Source organism: Antechinus flavipes, chromosome 1 (genome assembly GCF_016432865.1).
Source record: "Antechinus flavipes isolate AdamAnt ecotype Samford, QLD, Australia chromosome 1, AdamAnt_v2, whole genome shotgun sequence".
In the NCBI taxonomy this organism is placed as follows: Eukaryota; Metazoa; Chordata; class Mammalia; order Dasyuromorphia; family Dasyuridae; genus Antechinus; species Antechinus flavipes.
The window spans coordinates 668,999,033-669,018,390 of NC_067398.1; the positions used below are offsets into that span (position 1 = coordinate 668,999,033).

General features: G+C 45.0%; 1 protein-coding gene and 1 non-coding gene across 2 annotated transcripts in view; one reads left to right on the forward strand and one right to left on the reverse strand.

The window, feature by feature from the left end:
- MED16 (mediator complex subunit 16) overlaps nucleotides 1-14,636 on the reverse strand; it is a 47,643-nt gene extending 33,007 nt beyond the window's left edge. Inside the window, exons 1-6 of the mRNA XM_051972127.1 lie at nucleotides 14,412-14,636; nucleotides 12,827-13,033; nucleotides 10,764-10,871; nucleotides 7,971-8,140; nucleotides 2,229-2,660; nucleotides 1,364-1,469 (exon numbers count right to left, since the gene is read on the reverse strand). Of these exons, the coding sequence (XP_051828087.1) occupies nucleotides 1,364-1,469; nucleotides 2,229-2,660; nucleotides 7,971-8,140; nucleotides 10,764-10,871; nucleotides 12,827-12,965 (955 nt within the window). The 5' untranslated portion in view covers nucleotides 12,966-13,033; nucleotides 14,412-14,636. The remainder of the gene's footprint in view (nucleotides 1-1,363; nucleotides 1,470-2,228; nucleotides 2,661-7,970; nucleotides 8,141-10,763; nucleotides 10,872-12,826; nucleotides 13,034-14,411) is intronic.
- Nucleotides 14,637-14,874: 238 nt separating this feature from the next.
- LOC127546174 (U6 spliceosomal RNA) lies at nucleotides 14,875-14,981 on the forward strand. The gene has a single exon (XR_007950008.1). It is a non-coding gene; the product is annotated as a U6 spliceosomal RNA (small nuclear RNA).
- Nucleotides 14,982-19,358: the final 4,377 nt, after the last annotated feature.

Sequence of the window (19,358 nt, forward strand, 5' to 3'; positions counted from 1 at the left end):
TAACAGCCCTGCAATGTAGATGCTGTTATTATGCTCAAATTACTAGTAAATAGCTTTTCACTTTTCAAAATACATGCAAAGATAGTTTTCAACATTCAACAACCTCCTACTAAAGAATGGCGATGGAAGCAGAAAAGCACAGATGTAGAGTTAGGAAGAATCTTGGAAGCCATTTAACTCAATCTCACTCCCATTTTGTAGCGGAAGAGACTAGGGGCTGGAGAGAAGAAGGGACAAGAGCACCTCGAGAAAACAGAAGCATAAACAAAAAACTAGCTGAGCTCCAGCAAGCCCGGGTCATGGCACATGAACACCATTTCCTTTTTTGACAAAGCAGGCAGGCTTTCCAGCTGACAGGCAGGAATAGGGACAGGTATCTGACCTGTGATTTTGCTGACACAGAGAACCCCCAGGGGAGGAAACTCCCTTTACTGATGTAGGAGCACGCCTCCTCAGCGACTCAGATATCAAGGACTGAGACTTACCCAGAGTCACAAAGCCAGTGGGCATCAGAGGTGAGTTCTGTTACATGTGTTTGACAAAGTTTCTTATACTATTTTTTTTTAAAAAGTAATCAGGGTTAACTGACTTGCTCAAGGTCACACAGCTACTAAGTGTCTAAGGCTGCATTTGAACTTGGGTCCTCCTGACTCCAGGTGTAAAGCCTCTTGGGGCTTATCTAGAATCACACAGCAAAAAGACACTCTGGTCTGTACAGAGAGTCTTTTTGTTTGTCCTGCCAGCAACCAAAAAATAACTGCCAAAGTATGAAGAGACAAAGATTCCAAACATTCACTTAGAAAAAAACCCACTCTTCCTAATAAATACAAACAAATAATTCTGAGGTACCATCTTCCTATCAAACTGGCAGAAACTTTTTTTTAAATCATCAAATTTAATATAAGTTCAAAATAAGGCTGTGAAAAATAAGACATTCTCATACAACCAATGGAATGGCTAGAATCCCTTCAGAAAGCAATCTTATGATATAAAAGAACAATAAATAACAACCATATATATCCTTTGACTACCACCCCCAATTCTACTATTGGAAATAAGACTAAAAAAATAGCTTTTAAAAAAACTTTTAGGGGAATTATTTTAACATAGAAACATTTAACATTTAACATAGAAACATTCAGTCCTAATACAAAAAAGGAAAAGTGACTCCCCAAATGCAGGGGTGAACAGACCACAAAACAGGACCGAGCAAGTGCCTGAGAAGTTACGGACATTCTACGTTAAGGCTCACTTTAACTGACAAGCAGCCCCAGACGGAGCTCCTTTCCTTGGTTTCACGGGCGGGGGCTCAGAAAGCTTTTGGTGGCAGAGGTCGGCGGGACCCTCGGGACAGGAAACTCACCCACAGGGGAGATCTGCTGGAAGATGTTGTTCACGGGCAGGCCTTCCTTGCGCAGGGACCAGCACTCCACGATGCTGTTCATCTGGTTGGAGGCACACAGCAGCACCTGCGGGGCACAGGGGAAGGCAGCTGGAGCCCTCGGGCCTATGAAAGGGCAGGGCTCCCTGTGGCCCGGCCAGGTCGCTGCCCGCCCCTCGGACTTGAGCTGCACCCACCACCGGCCTGTCCCCCCTCCACGCTCCTGACGGCCGGCTCTCCCTGTTGTCAGTCAGGCCGCCACAACACGAGCCGAGGTGCCCGTCTGACTGCGCCAGCCCCGTTTCACCCGGCATTTCTAGTCTGCTCTCCCGCTCCCCTCCCTCCTCTGTCTCTGGGTTTTTTTTCACCCCTCCCCCGACGCCATGTGCCCTCTCCTGCCCCACGCCGACAGCACCCTGCACCACGCCCGCCCTTCCTCCCTCGGAGACCCCGGGGGGCACTGGGGCTGACACTTTCCCTCCCAGCCTGCCTGTGTCTGGGCGCGGGTTGTACCCTCCCCCAAGAGAATGTAAGCTCCCTGAGGGGGGGACGTTCTCCATCCTGTCTTGGGCACAGCGCCAGGAGCGGGCACTGGAGAAACGCCGTGGAGAGCAGAACTCTAAGCCTTGGAAGGGGCCTTGGAGACCTATGGAATCTTTTCTCATCTTCATTTTCTAGATGAAGAAACTGGATCCCAGAGGCATTAACTCCCTGAGCCTCAGTTTCTCCATCAAAGGGATGGAGATAATAACATTTGCAGCCATCCACAGGAGCGGGCTGGTAGGAGCAAAGTGCTCTGTCCACGCGCGCCTGGGGAGGAGGGCGGGGAGGGGAGAAGGCGGCCCACCTGCTCCGACATGTCTCTGGCCAGGAATTTCAGGTGGGTGATGGCGGGGTACTTGTCCTTCCGCGCCGGGTCTGTGGTGCAGCGCATGAAGAGCGACGGGAGGATCTCCGTGTCGATCCTGCACTTCTCGTTCACCACGCTGACGCACACCTTGTAGAACTGCACCGGGGAGGTGCTGCTGCCGTCGGACGTGGCGACCACGATGTTCCCGCCGCCCGTGAAGGCGATGTCCGCCAGGGCCACGCGGCAGCGGAGGCGGCACAGGCTCTCCGTGGAAGTCAGTACCTGCCCGTTGGGCTTAAGCAGGGAGACAATCACCAGCCCGCTGATGGTCACCGCAATCCAACCCTCCATGGGCTTCCCGCCAAAAAGCGTCAGGGATGGGGAGAACTTGACTCGAGAAAACTTGTCGCCAAAACTGGAGGCACCAGACTGCAAAGAAAGAAACAGCCTGTTGAATGCTGTCCTTTTAAATCAAGGACCTCAGGGACCAGAAGTCTCCTGGTCGGGGTCAGTGGAGAGCTCCCGTGACCCCCCCTTCTCCCTGGACATAATTTTTCTAGGTTTCAGTCCTTAAAGGAATCGTCACCGCACTGACACAGATTTCATCTCTACTATGACTTGATAAATGGTATCCAAGAGTCACTGCGGCCAAAAAAAACCCATCAGCCTAATGCCGAGTGGACAAGCGTCTCTGGACGCCCGTTAACCTCCGACGAGGGACGTGCCAATGGCGGCCGATGCCATCTGGGTCAGGTAGCCAAGCATTACTGCCAAGCAGCGGCGAGGCCCCCAAACCCGGGACCTTGTGAAGGCCATAACACCGATTCCTTCCTGCTCTGTTATGTATTTATCCACCACTAAAAACCATCCTCCGAGACTGGGGCACACGGGGGCTGCAGGTGATTCCCACAGAACACCACGGGAGCAAAAATGACAGCAGAAGCCACTAAGCTGGGGAGGGTCCGTCATGGGTCTGTCGCCCTCAGACCAGCCTCAGCCCGGGAAGGAGCATCTTCAGAAGACTGGGGGGAAGGGCTGAAGGTTTTTTGCACAACAATTCATGCTCCTGTATCTACAAAAGTCTAGAGGGACTGACATTGCAATGGGGGAGAGTGCCTACTCAGACCTTTTGAAGTCCTGAATAAGGAGAGGGTCCTTGTGACCTTTTATTATAATTTAGAGCTGGGGATGACTTCATTGCTTATTATTCCTTTAAAAAAAAAAAAGAACTGTATTTCTTCGGTTAAGGGAAAGTTAGCGTTACAACTTGATTTCAAAGACTTAATTTTTCTGCACAGGTTCGAATTGGGTCTCCTATGGAAGACCATTATGTCTACAAATACCCAATGAATTTAAAATAATCTCAAGTTAACAGGAGAACTATCATTTTATGGATCTTTCTATTTAGGAGTCAGAGGCTCATAAGGTTTAAGACTGAAGGGACTTGAGTCTAAATTCTTTCATCTTAAACATAAGAATACAGGGCCAAAAGGTTATGTACTTGCTCAAAATCATACACCTAGTTGGTAGGGGAGGCTAGCATTCAAACCCAAGTTTTCAATAGGCTATCTACAGTCCCATGTGGTATCTGAGGAGGGAGCTGGACTGTCACTGTCCTGGAAGGGGGCAAAGAAGGCTCATTTGGATACTCCAAGAAAAACAAAGAAGAGTAAAAGAGTGAAATCTACCAACTCTTGTTTCTAAACTTCAATCAAACTATGAAGGTGCCAATGGAACCTGTTGGGTTCCAGAATGACAGAAAAGCTTCAAGATTCAAGGTGAATCATATCAATCTTAACATTCTCACTGTAAATGAGACCAGAAGACAAAGGGAAACTAGGGTTAATGGAAGGATGACTCACTGACTCTCCTTGGAGAGCTAAATAATGGAGTTTGCAGAGTTGTGGTTTTTTTGTAATTATGCATCCAAAGGCAACCAGACCCATATTCCAACTCATATTACAGAACTCTAGATAATTATTTACAAAAAACCACCATGGAAATAATTATAGCCCATGAACCAACACCTGTAGCAGAGAATGAAGACATAGTGAAATTCTATGAAGAATTTAGTAAGACTCTCCAAATTAATTTAACACACACTTTAATATGAGACAACAGACACTATGATGAGTGGTTAGAAGGCTGATCTCAGCAGCAAGAAGATATGGTCTCAAGATGGCTGTGTAATTCTGGAGAGATCACTTAATCCTTTAGGGTTACGGGCAATTCTCTACAATTGTTAACTGAAAAACAGATGATTATCTGCATGGGGAGAGAGAATTTCCTCATTTCTAATCTGGTTTAAAAATAAAGCAACAATAACCCTTTAGTCCTATAATTTAAGTGTCAAGGTAATCTTAGGAAGGCCAGCAAAAAATGAAGGCAAACATGATTCAGAAACAAAAAATAAGAGACTTATAAACCTTACAGAGTCTGACTATGCCAATTAAATAACACGAAAGTTTTGTCTGTCGTGATAGAGATCATGGTCCTTTTGCATGAGTCAAAAGAAACATCCTTAAAGAAAACAAAGCAAAGAAAGAACAATTAAACTAAAGCAGATGTTTAGTTTATGCTGGATAAGGCACAATTCAGAGGACGCTGAAAAAAAATCTCAAGATATGTGAAAGAAAGGAAAATGTCAAATGCTGCACATTATGTCCAACAAAAGACAAATGAGAAAATATCAACATGAACCCATAAGTCAATTTTCCATATTTATGCATAATATTTATGACCCTATAGACATATTGAAGACATCCTTGGAGGTCAAAAAGAAGAGGGATCTCATAGAGATGGTAGTCTCACGGAAGCTCCTGGGAGTTTTCTGAATAAAGTCCCTAATCAGTCAAAAAAGTACAACCTGATTCCACATAAGAGAACCCAAGTGGATGAAAAATGCTTATTATAGTCCAGGTGACATGAAAGAGCCTCTCAAGCTCAACCATTAGTACACATATCTTGGACAAGCCTAGCAGACGGATGGGAACTGGGCCTGAATTGGAACAGAAAGAAAACAGGGCTCTGCTGCCTTCGAGAAACTGCAAACTGTGCATACCCTTTGGCCTAGGGATACCAAATGAGGCTTAATCTACAAAGAGATCGACGAAAGAGGGAAAAGAATCATATATACCAAAATATTTATACCAAGCCTTTTTGACATGGCAAAGAGTTAGAGACTAAGGGGCACTGTCTACCAACTGGGGAATGGCTGAACCAATTATGAAGATCTAAAGTTGTGGGGTACCTGAAGGGCTCTGGAAAAGCACACGGAGGGGATGGGCAGGCTGTAGCACACAATTAACAGGAGAGAAGGCAGTATCCTGTCAAGAGATGTGGCATCTACCTAGCGAAATCAAGGGCTAACAGCTGGACAGCCCACACAGTAGGCTGAGATCACTGTCTGTTAGGATCTGGAGGAAGTCTTCAGAACACCATAAGCTCTTGGTGCAGTACTGTGGGAGAACATGGAGATCATGAGACCACTGAATTAGTACATAAGGTATCTCAGCTTGAAGCTGTGAGAACTGGATGCTAGATTTAGCAGGGGACTAGAAGGAAGACAGAAGGAACTCTACCCGTGTACTCTCAGTTCGAGGCAAAGCCAGGGCTTTTTAGCTAGTTGTCACAGACCAAGTTTAAAGGTACTCAGGGATCTTTTTACAAAACAGGTGAAAGAGAAAGACTCCAAAAGAATGGAAAATATCACAGATTTTTGACTTTAAAAAAAGTGACTGGTCACTATTGGTCAGAGAAATGCAAATTAAGACAATCCTGAGATTCCACTACACACTTCTCAGATTGGCTAAGATGAAAGGAAAAGATAATGTCAAATGTTGGGGGGGATGTGGGAAAACTGGGTCACTGATGCACTGTTGGTGGAAATGTGAATATATCCAGCCATTCTGGAGAGCAATTGGAACTATGCCCAAAAAGTTATCAAACTGTGCATACCCCTTGATCCAGCAGTGTTTCTACTGGGCTTATACCCCAAAGAGACACTAAAGAAGGGAAAGGGACCCCCATGTGCAAAAAATGTTTGTGGCAGCCCTGTTTGTAGTGGCCAGAAACTGGAAAATGAGTGAATGCCCATCAATTGGAGAATGGCTGAATAAATTGTGGTATATGAATGTTATGGAATATTATTGTCCTGTAAAAAATGACCAGTAGGATGAGTTCAGGGAGGCCTGGAGAGACTTACAGGAACTGATGCTGAGTGAAATGAGCAGGACCAGATCATTATACACTTCAACAACAATACTATATGAGGATAAATTCTGATGGAAGTGGCCATCTTCAATGAGAGGATCCAAATCAGTTCCAATTGATCAGTAATAAACAGAACCAGCTACACCCAGCGAAAAAATTCTGGGAAATGAGTGTGGACCACAACATAGCATTTACACTCTTTCTGTTTTGTTTGCTTGCATTTTTGTTTTTCTTCCCAGGTTATTTTTACCTTCTTTCTAAATCCAATTTTTCTTGTGTAGCAACACAACTGTATAAATATGTATACATATATTGTATTTAACATATACTTTAACATATTTAATATGTATGGGACTGCCTGGGGTAGGAGGAAGGAAGGGAAAAGTTGGAACAGAATGTTTTGCAATGTTGAAAAATTACCCATGCATATGTTTTGTCAATAAAAAGCTATTAAAAAAAAAAAGACGACAAAGAGACCCGAGTTTCAATTGATAAATGATGGACAGAAGCAGCTACACCCAAAGAAAGAACACTGGGAAATGAATGTGAACTATTTGCATTTTTGTTTTTTTTCCCGGATTATTTATACCTTCTGAATCCAATTCTCCCTGTGCAACAAGAAAACTGTTCGGTTCTGCACACATATATTGTATCTAGGATGTACTGTAACCTATTTAACATATATAGGACTGCTTGCCATCTAGGGGAGGGGGTGGAGGAAGGGAGGGGAAAAATCTGAACAGAAGCGAGTGCAAGGGATAATGTTGTAAAAAAAAAATTACCCTGGCATGGATTCTGTCAACATAAAGTTATAATGAAATAAAATTAAATTAAAAAAAAAAAAAAAGACTAAGTTCAAACCACACACACACACACACACACACACACACACACACACACAAAGTGACTGGGTAAGTGGATTATACATCCTGGCAATTTCTACTCATCTCTATAAAACCTTGATGAAACTGGTATTAGATCAGAGAAGGTTTCTTCCATGAAGACATTAGAGAGAAACAGGTGGGGTCACATCCACCCCACTGTGCTACTAGGAGGCACCTTTGGCTTTCAGGAAAGAACCTCTCATGAGAGAGAACACTAGAGCTGGCAGGGCCCTCATCCAAACATGCCCTCCCACTTCAAAAACCATAGCAGCCCATCAAAAACAAGCCTCAATTCGTGCCTGGTTTCTTTCCTCTGGAGTATCATTTCTCAAATAATCACACTCTTCCTCTTGTCCATCTTTGCTTAAACCCCCAGTGGCTCTGATGACCTAAGGGAAAGAGGCAGGCTCCTGAGAGGGAGAAGCATCTCATGGCAGCAACAATTTAGATAAGGGGGATCCCTGACACTTAGAAGAGCAGGAGCCCGAGCAGAGATCCCCCAAACCAGAGGAGGCCAGGGAGTGCAGCGGGCCGGCAAGGAGAGGAGCTGTGGGCAGGTCGGGGCTCCGACCCCGCTGCAGTGGGAGCACAGGGACCCAGCCCAGCAGGTCCTGAGCATGGTCCGGCTCAGCCCCTCACCAACCTTCTCCACGTGCAGGGCAAGCTTCACTCCGTTATGTAACCAGGACAGAGATACAATGGGGTCGCCTTCCACCATGCTGCCCACGGTGTTCTCCCAGCTGTTGGCCAGGTGGTCGGTCATGCTCCAGCACTTCACATGCCCGTCAGCATCGGCCGACAGGAGCCTGGAGCCTGAAAGAGAAGCAGAGGAGTGAGGAGAAAAAACTGGCCAGAAAGCCAAAAGGCAGCCAAGCAGGCCCTGAGATTCCTTGAATCTTGTTTAAGGCTTATTCGTTAAAAAAAAAAAAAAAAAGTAATAATTCCCTGATGCCTTCACTTTTATATCATTTCAGTTTCCTTTCAAACATAATCCCTGCTTACGCTCCCTCTGCTGTGTAGCAAGGCTTCCTTACTGTATAAAAATCAAAAAGAAAAAGCTAAGTTCCAACATTCTGCAAACTCAGCATTGCCTATGTAATAGCATGTGTATGTGACATTTTAGACCCATAGGCCCCCACCTCTTCAAAGAAAAAAGGTTCAAGACAATTGTCAGGTGAAGAAATTGAAACTATTCATAGACATATGAAAATATGCTCCAAATCAATATTAATCAGAGAAATGCAAATTAAGACAACTCTGAGATACCACTATACACCGGTCAGATTGGCTAGAGTGACAGGGAAAGATAATGGGGAATGTTGGAGGGGATGTGGGAAAACAGGGACACTGATACATTGTTGGTGGAACTGTGAACACATCCAGCCATTCTAGAGAACAATTTGGAACTATGCTCAAAAAGTTATCAAACTGTGCACACTCTTTGTTCCAGCAGTGTTACTACTGGGCTTATACCCCAAAGAGATACTAAAGAAAGGAAAGGGACCTGTATGTGCCAAAATGTTTGTGGCAGCCCTGTTTGTAGTGGCTAGAAGCTGGAAATTGAATGGATGCCCATCAATTGGAGAATGGCTGGGTAAATTGTGGTATATGAACGTTATGGAATATTATTGTTCTGTAAGGAATGACCAGCAGGATGAATACAGAGAGGACTGGCGAGACTTACATGAACCGATGCTAAGTGATATGAGCAGAACCAGGAGATCATTATATACCTCAACAATGATACTGTTTGAGGATGTATTCTATGGAAGTGGATCTCTTCGATAAAGAGAGCCTTAATTGATCAAAGATGGACAGAAGCAGCTACACCCAGAGAAGGAACATTGGGAAGTGAATGTGGACTACTTGCATTTTTGTTTTTCTTCCCGGGTTATTTATACCTTCTGAATTCAATTCTCCCTGTGCAAAAAGAAAACTGTTCGGTTCTGCACACATATATTGTATCTAGGATATACTGCAACCCATTCAACATGTAAAGGACTGCTTGCCATCTGGGGGAGGGGAGGAGGGAGGCAGGGGAAAAATCGGAACAGAAGTGAGTGCAAGGGATAATGCTGTAAAAAATTACCCTGGCATGCGTTCTATCAATAAAAAGTTATTAAAAAAAAAAGAAAAGAAAAGAAAAAAGGTTCAGACCCTACAATGTAGGGGAAATGGGGGAGAAGGAGGTGAGGAACTTTATGTAAGTGGACAAAGATCATTGGTGTAATAGGAGATAATACTACTAGTATTTCTACAGTGCTTAAGGTTTGAAAAGTGCTTTATAAATATTATTTCATTTTGAGCCTCACAACAACTCTGAGAGGTAGAAACTATTATTATCCCCATTCTGGGCTAGTTGTGTGACCTTGGGCAAGTCACTTAACCCCAACTGCCTCAGCAAAAAGCAAAAAAAAAAAAAAAAAGAAAGAAAAAAGAAAAGCAAAAAAAGAAAATTCGGACAGTGAAGGGTTAAATAATTTGCCCAAGATCATAGTTAGCTAAGTATATGCATCTGGATTTGAACTCGGGATGAGGAGGCCTGCTGCTCTATCCTCCACTCTATCGAGTTGCCTCATAGTATAAGACTAGGAGGCAGAACCCCTGGAGTCTCTATAATGTCACTAACCAGCCATAAGGCCTTAAGTAAGTCATTAGCCAGTCAATGAATGAATATTAAGTGACCACTGTGGGCCAAGCTCCGTGTTAAAAACACAGTGGGATGAGAGACACACAAAAAACAAGATAGTCTCTGCTCTCAAGGATCTTACAACATAGAAAGAGCTGACATGAGAGAGGAATTAAGGAGGGAAGATATACTTAGGGGGCGGGGCAGGTTGCAATCCTGAGCGGTCCAACAGAGTACCTGGGAGGAGAACTAGAATGGCCACCCTCCCCCCTCTAATCAGAGAAGGGAAGGGAATGAAGGGGCAAGGAGGAGGAAGGAGGTGCTGAGGAGGTGTGCAAAATGGGGACACCAATCCTTACCCATGAGAATAATATATATGAAAGAGCTTTGGAGAAATGTTCCTGCAGCTGAGGATTGCTAAGGTCACGATACAAAAGAAAATATTTAACAAGTGCTTTGTAAGCATAAGGTACCACGGAAACAAGGTGTCCCAAAAGTCTTTAAGATTCAATAGCTTTACAACTGCATTCAGACCTAGGGATCACCTTGTTATCTATAGGCTATTATACTAAATATCCCCCTCTGTGAAATGGACTACAAGGGCTCCAACACCGACCGTCTCCAGCTCTACAATCTGATGTCCGAGGGCCAAAGACCAAAGCACGACTATTTTAAAAAGTGGAACTTCATCCTTCAGGGGCTGCCCTACTCACCCTCACCCTGCACCCTGTCCAAGGGCCACACATGCCCAGTATGGCCCCAACCTGGCCAGTAAGAACAAGGGACAGAAAATAGAACTCCCATTACCAGACTGATCCCACTCCAGGCAAGTGATCATTTCGTTGTGTTCAGAATTAATAGAGTACACATCCCAGGGGTGCTCCGTATCCAAAATATGAATCATGTGGGTCAAATCTGAGGAGAGAAAAAAAAGCAGATACTGATGACACTTTATCAAAAACCGCCTTCGGCAAAATGGATAAGGAGAAAGGCTTTCAAAAACCCAAGCGCCTTCCTGCTCACTTGTCAAAACATATTTAACCCGACACTCAAGGGATGCTCCTCACACCAGGAAAGGCACGATCCCCAGGCACCTCAAGGTTTGGATGTATAATGCAAGGGGAAATTACAAATGCATTAGAAAAATAGCACCCAGAATCTGGTAAGGGGCAAAGTACTGTATTAAAATGGGCTAATTATGTTTCTTGTGAGACTGGTAGTGCTGCCATAAATCAAAACCATCTCCCAAACCCAATACCCTAAGTTCAGAACCAACAAGAGTTGACTGAGTTCACCAGTGAGGGAGTCGCGCCCCCCCCCCCCGCCCCCACAGCTGAAACTCCCCAAAGGAACAAAAGAACAGAGCTTATAGGGGTTTCCATTTAAGCAGGAGGTGAATTGGGTCAAAGGGACTTTAGAATGGATGGAGGTGGTGAGGGGGTGCACAGAGTGTTGGACCTGGAATCAGAAGACTCATCTTCCTGGGTTAAAATCTGGCCTGGAACTCTCACTAGTTGGATGACAACTAGTTATTTAACCTTCTTTGCCTCAGTTTCCCCTCTGTAAAAAAAGAAATGCAAACCCCTCCAGGATCCCCAAATGAGATCACAAAACTCAAGACTCAACTGAAAACATCAGGCCTGGACAAGGCAGTTCTCGGGGCCTGCAGGATAGGAATAGGGGTTGCAGGGAGGCTGCTAATAGCATCACAGTTAGCTAGCTCTTATAAACCTACTCTAAAGGGCAAAACAGTCTATAGGAGGTGGGGAGAGGATAAGGACTGCAAAGCAGAATTAGTGCAAAGTGGCTTTAGCTTTCTTTTGCAGTCAATGCCTAAGGATGCTCTCTATGACCCCAGGCCCCGGTTGTGAAGGGAGCTTCTTATGCTGTGAAGAATCACAGTTTCAATCAAAAACAAACAAATGGCTAGTGTGCATGGAGCAGAAAGAAACCTCAGAGGTCTCAGCTTAGCTCAGCATTTCTGCTCCCCTCCCTCATTCTGTAAAAGAGGAAGCAGGGGCCAGAGCCACAGTAATGACCCTTAATCCAATGCTCTAAGATACAACAGGAGAACCAGGGAATTCTAAGGAAAGGATGGACTGCCTAAACAGGTCATGATCTCCGCTTGAGCACCTGGCTCTATATCAGGGCTTCTTAAATATTTTCCATTTCTGATGCCTTTTTGTCCAAACAATTTTTATGTGACTCCCAGGTGTATACACACACACACACACACACACACACACACACACACACACACACAAATACATATATATATATAATAGGTATCAAATCAAAGTAAATCAAAGATTTACTGATAATAAATCAAAATTTCAGTTAGATAATTCAATTACAATTTAAGAAGTTTTGCTCTATATCAAAGTGGTTGAACCAGATTAAAATGTAACTGGGAAATGTTTAACAATAAAAAAAAAATTACATTCAGCAGAGATCATATTAATTTGTGGTTTCCTAAGTCAGTATGCAAGGAGTCTTTCTTTTTGGGCTTGAGCCAAGTAGCCCAGGAGTCCTGGGTTCTAGTCCAAAATCCATTTCTGAAGAGCTCTGAGTAACCACCATGAATCCTGGTTTCCTCATCTGAGAAACTGGGATGAGAATAACATCACTCAGTTGCCACTCACTTGATAATTGCTGAATTTAATTAAACCCCAAGGAGATAACCTTAGCTTTGGAGCCAGGAGCCCAAGGGGCCAGGTCCCAGTTCTTTCTATACTTCTGTGACATGTTACTTAACCTACTAAGCCCAGTTACTCATCTACGCCAGACTACTACGAAGAAAACACTTTGTAAACTGTAAATCACTCAAGAATTTCAAGCCATTACTAGTATTCCTACAGCAAATGACATACCTTTCTCCTCTTCATTTTTCAGGTCTGTGGTAAAGGCTATAAGGTTTCGGCAGGACCAGGCACAGACCAGTGGAATGGAGGGGCAATGATTGCTTTTGGGCCTTTTCTCCCACTCACAGACATAGGCCAAATCCATCATACCCCTAGATTGGTTTCTAGGGTCCCCAGCTTGGGTCCCTCAGACCAGGAGACAAAAAACAGCGGGTCCTAAAAAGAAAAAAAAAAAAAGCATTTGATTGTCTTTTTATTCTTTAAAAGCTTTTGAATTTCAGTCTGAAAACAGTCTAGAGACACTCAAAGAAGAAGCATTTGAGAAATTTGTATTTTATTTTTCCTGTTTCCCTTTAGTGGAGGTAATGTAAATCTCACTAATAATAATTTTTTTAATTCAATATTACTATTGTTTTAGTTTTGTTATTATAATTCATACTTACTATTATGATAGCTGTAATTTTATTTGATTATTCTCTTGTGCCAGTAGCAAGATGGCCCAAACCCCATCACACAGGACCCTACCAGCTTCTTTCTGCCCCTCCTCCTACCTACTGAAAGAAATCTTTCTCCGTCTCCTCCACTGCAAGTGCCTTCCCTCTGAGAATACTTTCCATCAAGTCACGACAAGAAGCCTTTATTAAGCTCCTACTATATGCCAAGCATTGTGTTAAGTGCTAGAAAGAAAGATTTTTTTAAAGTCCCTACTTCCCTAGAAACTCACAACGGGCGGGTAAAGAGATTATGCAAACAACTATTTAAGGACATCTTAGGGGAAATCACCAGCATTAATTAGGAAAGTGTACAAGCTGTATAGATCTTAGAGGCCCCTAGTTAGTTACATGATGTCTCCCTATTATGACGTGAGGTTCTTGAGAGAATGTTCTTTGCATCTCCAGCAGCACTTAGCAGGGGGCCCGGCACGTTGTAAGGATTTAACAAATTACTTGTAGACGGGTTCATGAGGCAAAGAATTAGCAGTTCACGGTATCCACCTCAAATCGGTCTATACCATTTTCAAGTTTTTTTACTATCTAAGGGCAGGAGTACAGAAAACAAGAAAATAAAACAATTATATGAAGAGTGTTATTCCTTCTAGCATTCTCCCATTATTCCTTTTTTTACCCTCTTTTTTTAATTTTAATTTGGAGACTCGGTCAGAGTCAATGTCAGAGGCAGCATTTGAACACAGGTCCTCCTTTCCTGCCCACTGCTGCAAGCACGGGTTCTCAAGTCTCCAGATAGTTCAGGGGATCGAGGGCTTCCCATTCTCCCCACACCTACCTCAGGGACCTCCTCCAACACCTCAAGCCCAAAGCCAAGCTCCCAGCACGCTTTCAACTAACAGCCCGCCCTTTCCTTCAGGCTCCTCCCTCAAGCAAACCCTCACCTCAAACACCGCCTTCTCTCTTCAGAACTCACTCGATAGCAGTCTTCTTCTAAGGCTCCACCCCCTGAGCGACTTCCTTTCCCTCGCGCCCCGCCCTCCAGGACTCTCCTGGAGCCAAGCCCCGCCCCCCTCTGCACATTCCCGACCCGCAGCCAAGGACGGCCCCCACACGATTGCACATCCTGTACGCCGCCTACGTCTCACCTCAGCTCTGTCCAGCCTCCGTGCCCTGGTCTGCTCCCGCTCCTGCCTCAACTGCAACCGGAGCGGTTGCTCCGGCCTCCCGTCGGACCTGCTCAGGGAATAGCAGACCAGCCCCACACGGAAACGCCGAGAGCTACAGTGTAGCTTCGCGGTGGCTTCTGGGATAGAGGAGGTTCGAGCCTCACGCCGTCCGCCATCCTATGGGGCGTTTCATTTGGGCGTCATATGTTAATCACGCCAACACCCAGCAGCCACTACGGTCTCAGTAAAGCAAAGATTAATTTCAAAATAGAAATATTTCCAAGAGTTTTGATAATAAATATATATTTAAGTGGTGTTAAAAAAAACCAGTTTTTTAAAAGATAACAAAGCTTATGGCATTCAGAACTTTCGATTGAGTTACCGTATGTGAAAGGTCTTTGAATTTCTGTGCCTTAAATAAAATCTAGAGCCAACAGCGTTTGTGCTCGCTTCGGCAGCACATATACTAAAATTGGAACGATACAGAGAAGATTAGCATGGCCCCTGCGCAAGGATGACACGCAAATTCGTGAAGCGTTCCATATTTTTCTCGTCTGTCCAAAGTTAGAAAATTAAATCTATATTCTGCCTTCTCCAGCTAAGGAGGTCACCCCCTGTCCAGGGAAACACTTCCTCGTCACCTCCACGTCTTAAAATGTCTTCCTTCCTCAAGATTTCAATCAAAGCGCAGATTTCCAGGGACTAATTTTCCCAAAAGAGAAAGGAAGACCTATAAAAAGTGTTCACACCTGCTAATCCTGGCAGAGAAGAGTACCAGGGCGTGGGGACTTTGTGGACCGGCCGAGAGACTCTATTTAAGGGGGGCTACATATCTTTGGGCTCAACTCAAGCCCGACCTTCTCCTCTACTTCCGGCTACCTAAGGCCTGTTCCCAAATTGCTTTGCAATTCTCTCCCCACCCCCACATTGTTTGTTTCATCTTTACTTAATTTTTATTCATTTATTTTTAATACACATCCCTTTATGAATCTTGTTGGAGAGCGCAACAGGGAAAAATCATGGGAAAGGAAGAAAAAAAAAGAAATGCTATGTTCATAGCATGTGTTGGTTTCCATTCAATCTCCAAAGTTCTTTTTCTGGAGGCAGATGGCATTTAATGTCTGAAGTCTATCCGGACTGCTCGGGATCACTGAACCACTAAAAAGAAACAAGTCTTTCCTAATTGGTCACTTTTGCATTGCTTTTGACGAGACTTACATATAGGTGTTATGGAGTCAGGGAATGTGAGCTCCTGGAAGGCAGGGACTATTTCATTTTTTACTGTATTCCCAGTGCCTGGTACAGGGCAGATACTTTAAGGGATTATTGGTTGAATGAGAGAAATCCCGGGGCACATCTCATGATTGGCACTTGTACTGGCTGAATGAAATTAAACTTCCAGGAGATGGCTTGGGCCCTTTGGTTCGAGTCTTAGATGTACTATATAAATCATATAAATAATGTGGCCTCCCAGAAACCTCCCTGGGCCTATTTCCCCCTCAGGAAAATGGGGTTCATATATCTCTATCACCTAACTCACAGGGAGGGTAGATGTGATGTGGGAAAGATTCCTATCTTTGATTCCCATTCCCCCACCCCCCCAGTTAATGTAATTACCCTCTAACTCTGAGCCAACTTTGGGGCTACACCCAAAAGCCCCTCGAGCTAAATCTCCCATTATAAAAAGGAGACCTCTTTGCAGAGATCCCAAACATGCTAGCCATGTGAGACCCTCGTCCACTGGACCCTCTGTCTGGTGCCCTCCTTATCTCTACCTTCACCTATTCAGGGGTCCTCAAACTTTTTAAATAGGGGGCCAGTTCACTGTCCCTCAAATTGTTGGAGAGGGGCTGGACTATAGTAAAAAACACAAACTTTGTTTTGTGGACCTTTAAATAAAGAAACTTCACAGCCCTGGGTGAAGGGGATAATCGTCCTCAGCTGCCGCATCTGGCCCGCAGGCCTAGTTTGAGGACCTCTGAATCTCCTTACTTCCAAACCCAATAATAAACCTCATTTATCAATCTAGCTCTCAGGCCAACAAATGCCCTTATTGGGGACTCCGGCGGCTACTAGACCTCATTTACCACTGTATCCTTGCACTGAATCCAAGGGGGTTGCAGGGGAGCTCTGTTTGACTCCCTCTACCCCAAACCTGCCACTAGACCTCAACTAAAGCCTAATTTCATTTAGGTGCCCCAGATCTAGAGCCCAACATTTGGTTCCCTGACGAAACGAACACTGGAGACTAGATAATATGGTGACCGAACCAAACCCCACCTTTTCAGGGCACTCAGAACCAGTCTGGGTTTTGAGCTGTTTGGGCAGTAATCTTCCGGGAAAAATCTGCATTCCTTCTTCCGTCTCACTCTATCTCTAAAGGTAGTGGGGAGAATATCTGCATTCTGTCTCATCCCGCTTCCATTTCAGGTAAAAAGGCTTCTATTTTTTACAGATAGCAGGACCAAGCAATCCGGAACTCTGGACAAGGTAAAAGACTTTTTTTCTTTCCTTATCTTGCAGTGGACACTGCAGCCGTCGTTGGAGCTCTAAGCTCTGGCACAAGTCTTTAGGAAGTTTTTACCTGTCTAGACACTCCCCTGCCTCTAAAATCTTTCCTGGAGCAGAGGCTTTGCTTGAAGAAACTCCCTCTGTCCAAATGCTTTCCAGAGATGAAGGCCCTTCTTTTGCATCTCAGCGCATTTCTCATCTTTTTTCTCTGTCACCAGAAAGCCCTGTTCTCAGGCAGGAACTCTGAGACACAAGAGAAAGAGTCTCTTTAACAGCCCCCTCCAGACCAAGGAGACACATGGCCATTTTGGGGACCCCACCCCTCTCGGGGGTCCCAGCCAGCGCTCTCTTTGCTCTATTCTGGGGAGATAAGCGGAGAAACGTAAGAGGAGCCGTGTTTGGGCCCTTCTCCCACGCTACTGTTAAATGTAATGGAGTCTCTAATGGTCAGGCTGTAGTCACGAGAAGAAAGGTCACTGAGTTGGGGTGAGTTTAGAGAATGTCCCTGGACAGGGGTAAGCGGTCTCCCCTTCAGGTCTTACTCTCCCAGCAAGATTTGGGGGCTTAGATGAGCTGCCCGCCCTCAAGTTCCTGCGTGGAACCGCCAGAGGAGCCCTCACCGTTCGGGATGCACTGCGCCGGGTAATATGGCATCTCTTCCTCCCCTGCCCTCGCTCTGGCCTTTCCTCCCCCTTCTTCCATGGAGTGGGGAGTGTAGAACTCGGGCCTGTTTCAGACCTCTCCCATGTGGCTTGGTAACCTGCCATTTAAATGCTCCCATCCTGTCCCCTTCTGGGGGGTTACTGTACAGTGGGGAGATTGGGGACTCAATCTAAATCTTCTCAAATCTCCGGAAAGGTTTTCCCCAACTTTTAAAAGGGAACTTTGCTAGCAATCTGAACAAGTGGGCCGCGCCCCTCCCAGACCTTTACCTGGCTCTTAAAGCCGCAGCTTCCAGCCCTCAGGAAGCGTGCTCGTCCCATACCTTTTAAAGTGGGACTGGGTTTCCCCAGCCCCATCCTGTGTTAGATCAATGCCCCGCCCGTCACAGCCTTTTAACTGTAGAAGCCTCAGAATTATGCTTTTGCATGCTCACAAGGCTGTCTGAAAAGACAGGGGATTTTAAACTGCTCTCCGTTTTTTTTTTTTTTTCTTAGCCTCACTTAAGCTCTACTTAAAACCTTCTCTTAGCTGCTTGTAGAGAGATAACCTAGCTAAACCAGGCTATGTCTGTCTGTCTCTCTCTCTCTCTCTCTCTCTCTCTCTCACACACACACACACACACACACACACACACACACACACACACACACACACACACACTTTCCTACCTACCCCTACAGGTGGGAACTCTTTTGCTCCTAATTTTCTTAGTCCCAAGACCTCTTGCTCTTAACACACTCTGTTCTATTTTCTGGATTGGCATTCTATGTCCCTGCCAACAAAGGTTTTTTTCTGGGCTCCAACCCTGGCCAGGTTGCAGCTTCAAGAAAGACCCTTGGAATGATGGCTGGGGAAAAAAAGTCCAGGTCAAGGCAAATTAAATTCTTTAGACGATGGCTTTTTTTTTTTTTTTTTCCTTTTCTCCCCTCATTCCTTGACTGCAGCAAGAAATGAGTTAATGGGAGAAACTGAAGCCATTTAAGAAATCCGTGAACACCTTAAGGAAAGAAGTCTGTCTTTCCTGTTGTCCTTTTCTCCAGCTCTCTAGACTTGTTCCCTGTTTTCCCTCTCTGACCTCCCTGAGGAGTCAGGGATGGCATGACCACCTGTGTTCTAAAACAAAAGAAAGCGGGAGATGTAATGGGCTGAGGCTCGAGTTGATGCACTGAGGTCCCAAGCATGTGAGGCTAAATAGTATTTGGACCATACTCTATTAATATTTATGCTTGAAGAAAGAATGCCCCCGCCCACTCTTTGTGCAAGTCCTGATGTGTTGTGTAGGAAATGACGATTTTGGTGGGTGGAGGCAGAGGAGTGGAAAGGGAAGCGGAAGGAGAGACTGCTGGCTGGCATTTTGTCACAGCTGCTCCCATTAGTATTGCGACTGCCCTTCACCTCCCATCCCCCTCTTCTAGCTGGCTTCCTGTCGCAACTGCCCATATTGCTATCACAATCCCCCTTCATCTGAAAAAGAATAAAGAGTGAAGATTTTTCCCTTAACCTGAATTCCTGACTCCAGCTGATTTTAAATACGAGGTCATTACATCCCTTCCCCATTCCTAGAGATACTACGGCTCCAGGAGCCCAGGGGCTATAGAATGTGCATACTGTCTAGAGTGAGGTGAGGAGCTATTGAAATGGAGAACACACCCACTCCTACCACACTTCTCCTTCGCTACCCTGCCCTCAATGTGGATGGCCCTCTTAGGAGGTTTCCACTGAGGCAAACCCACCATATCACCCTTCTATAAG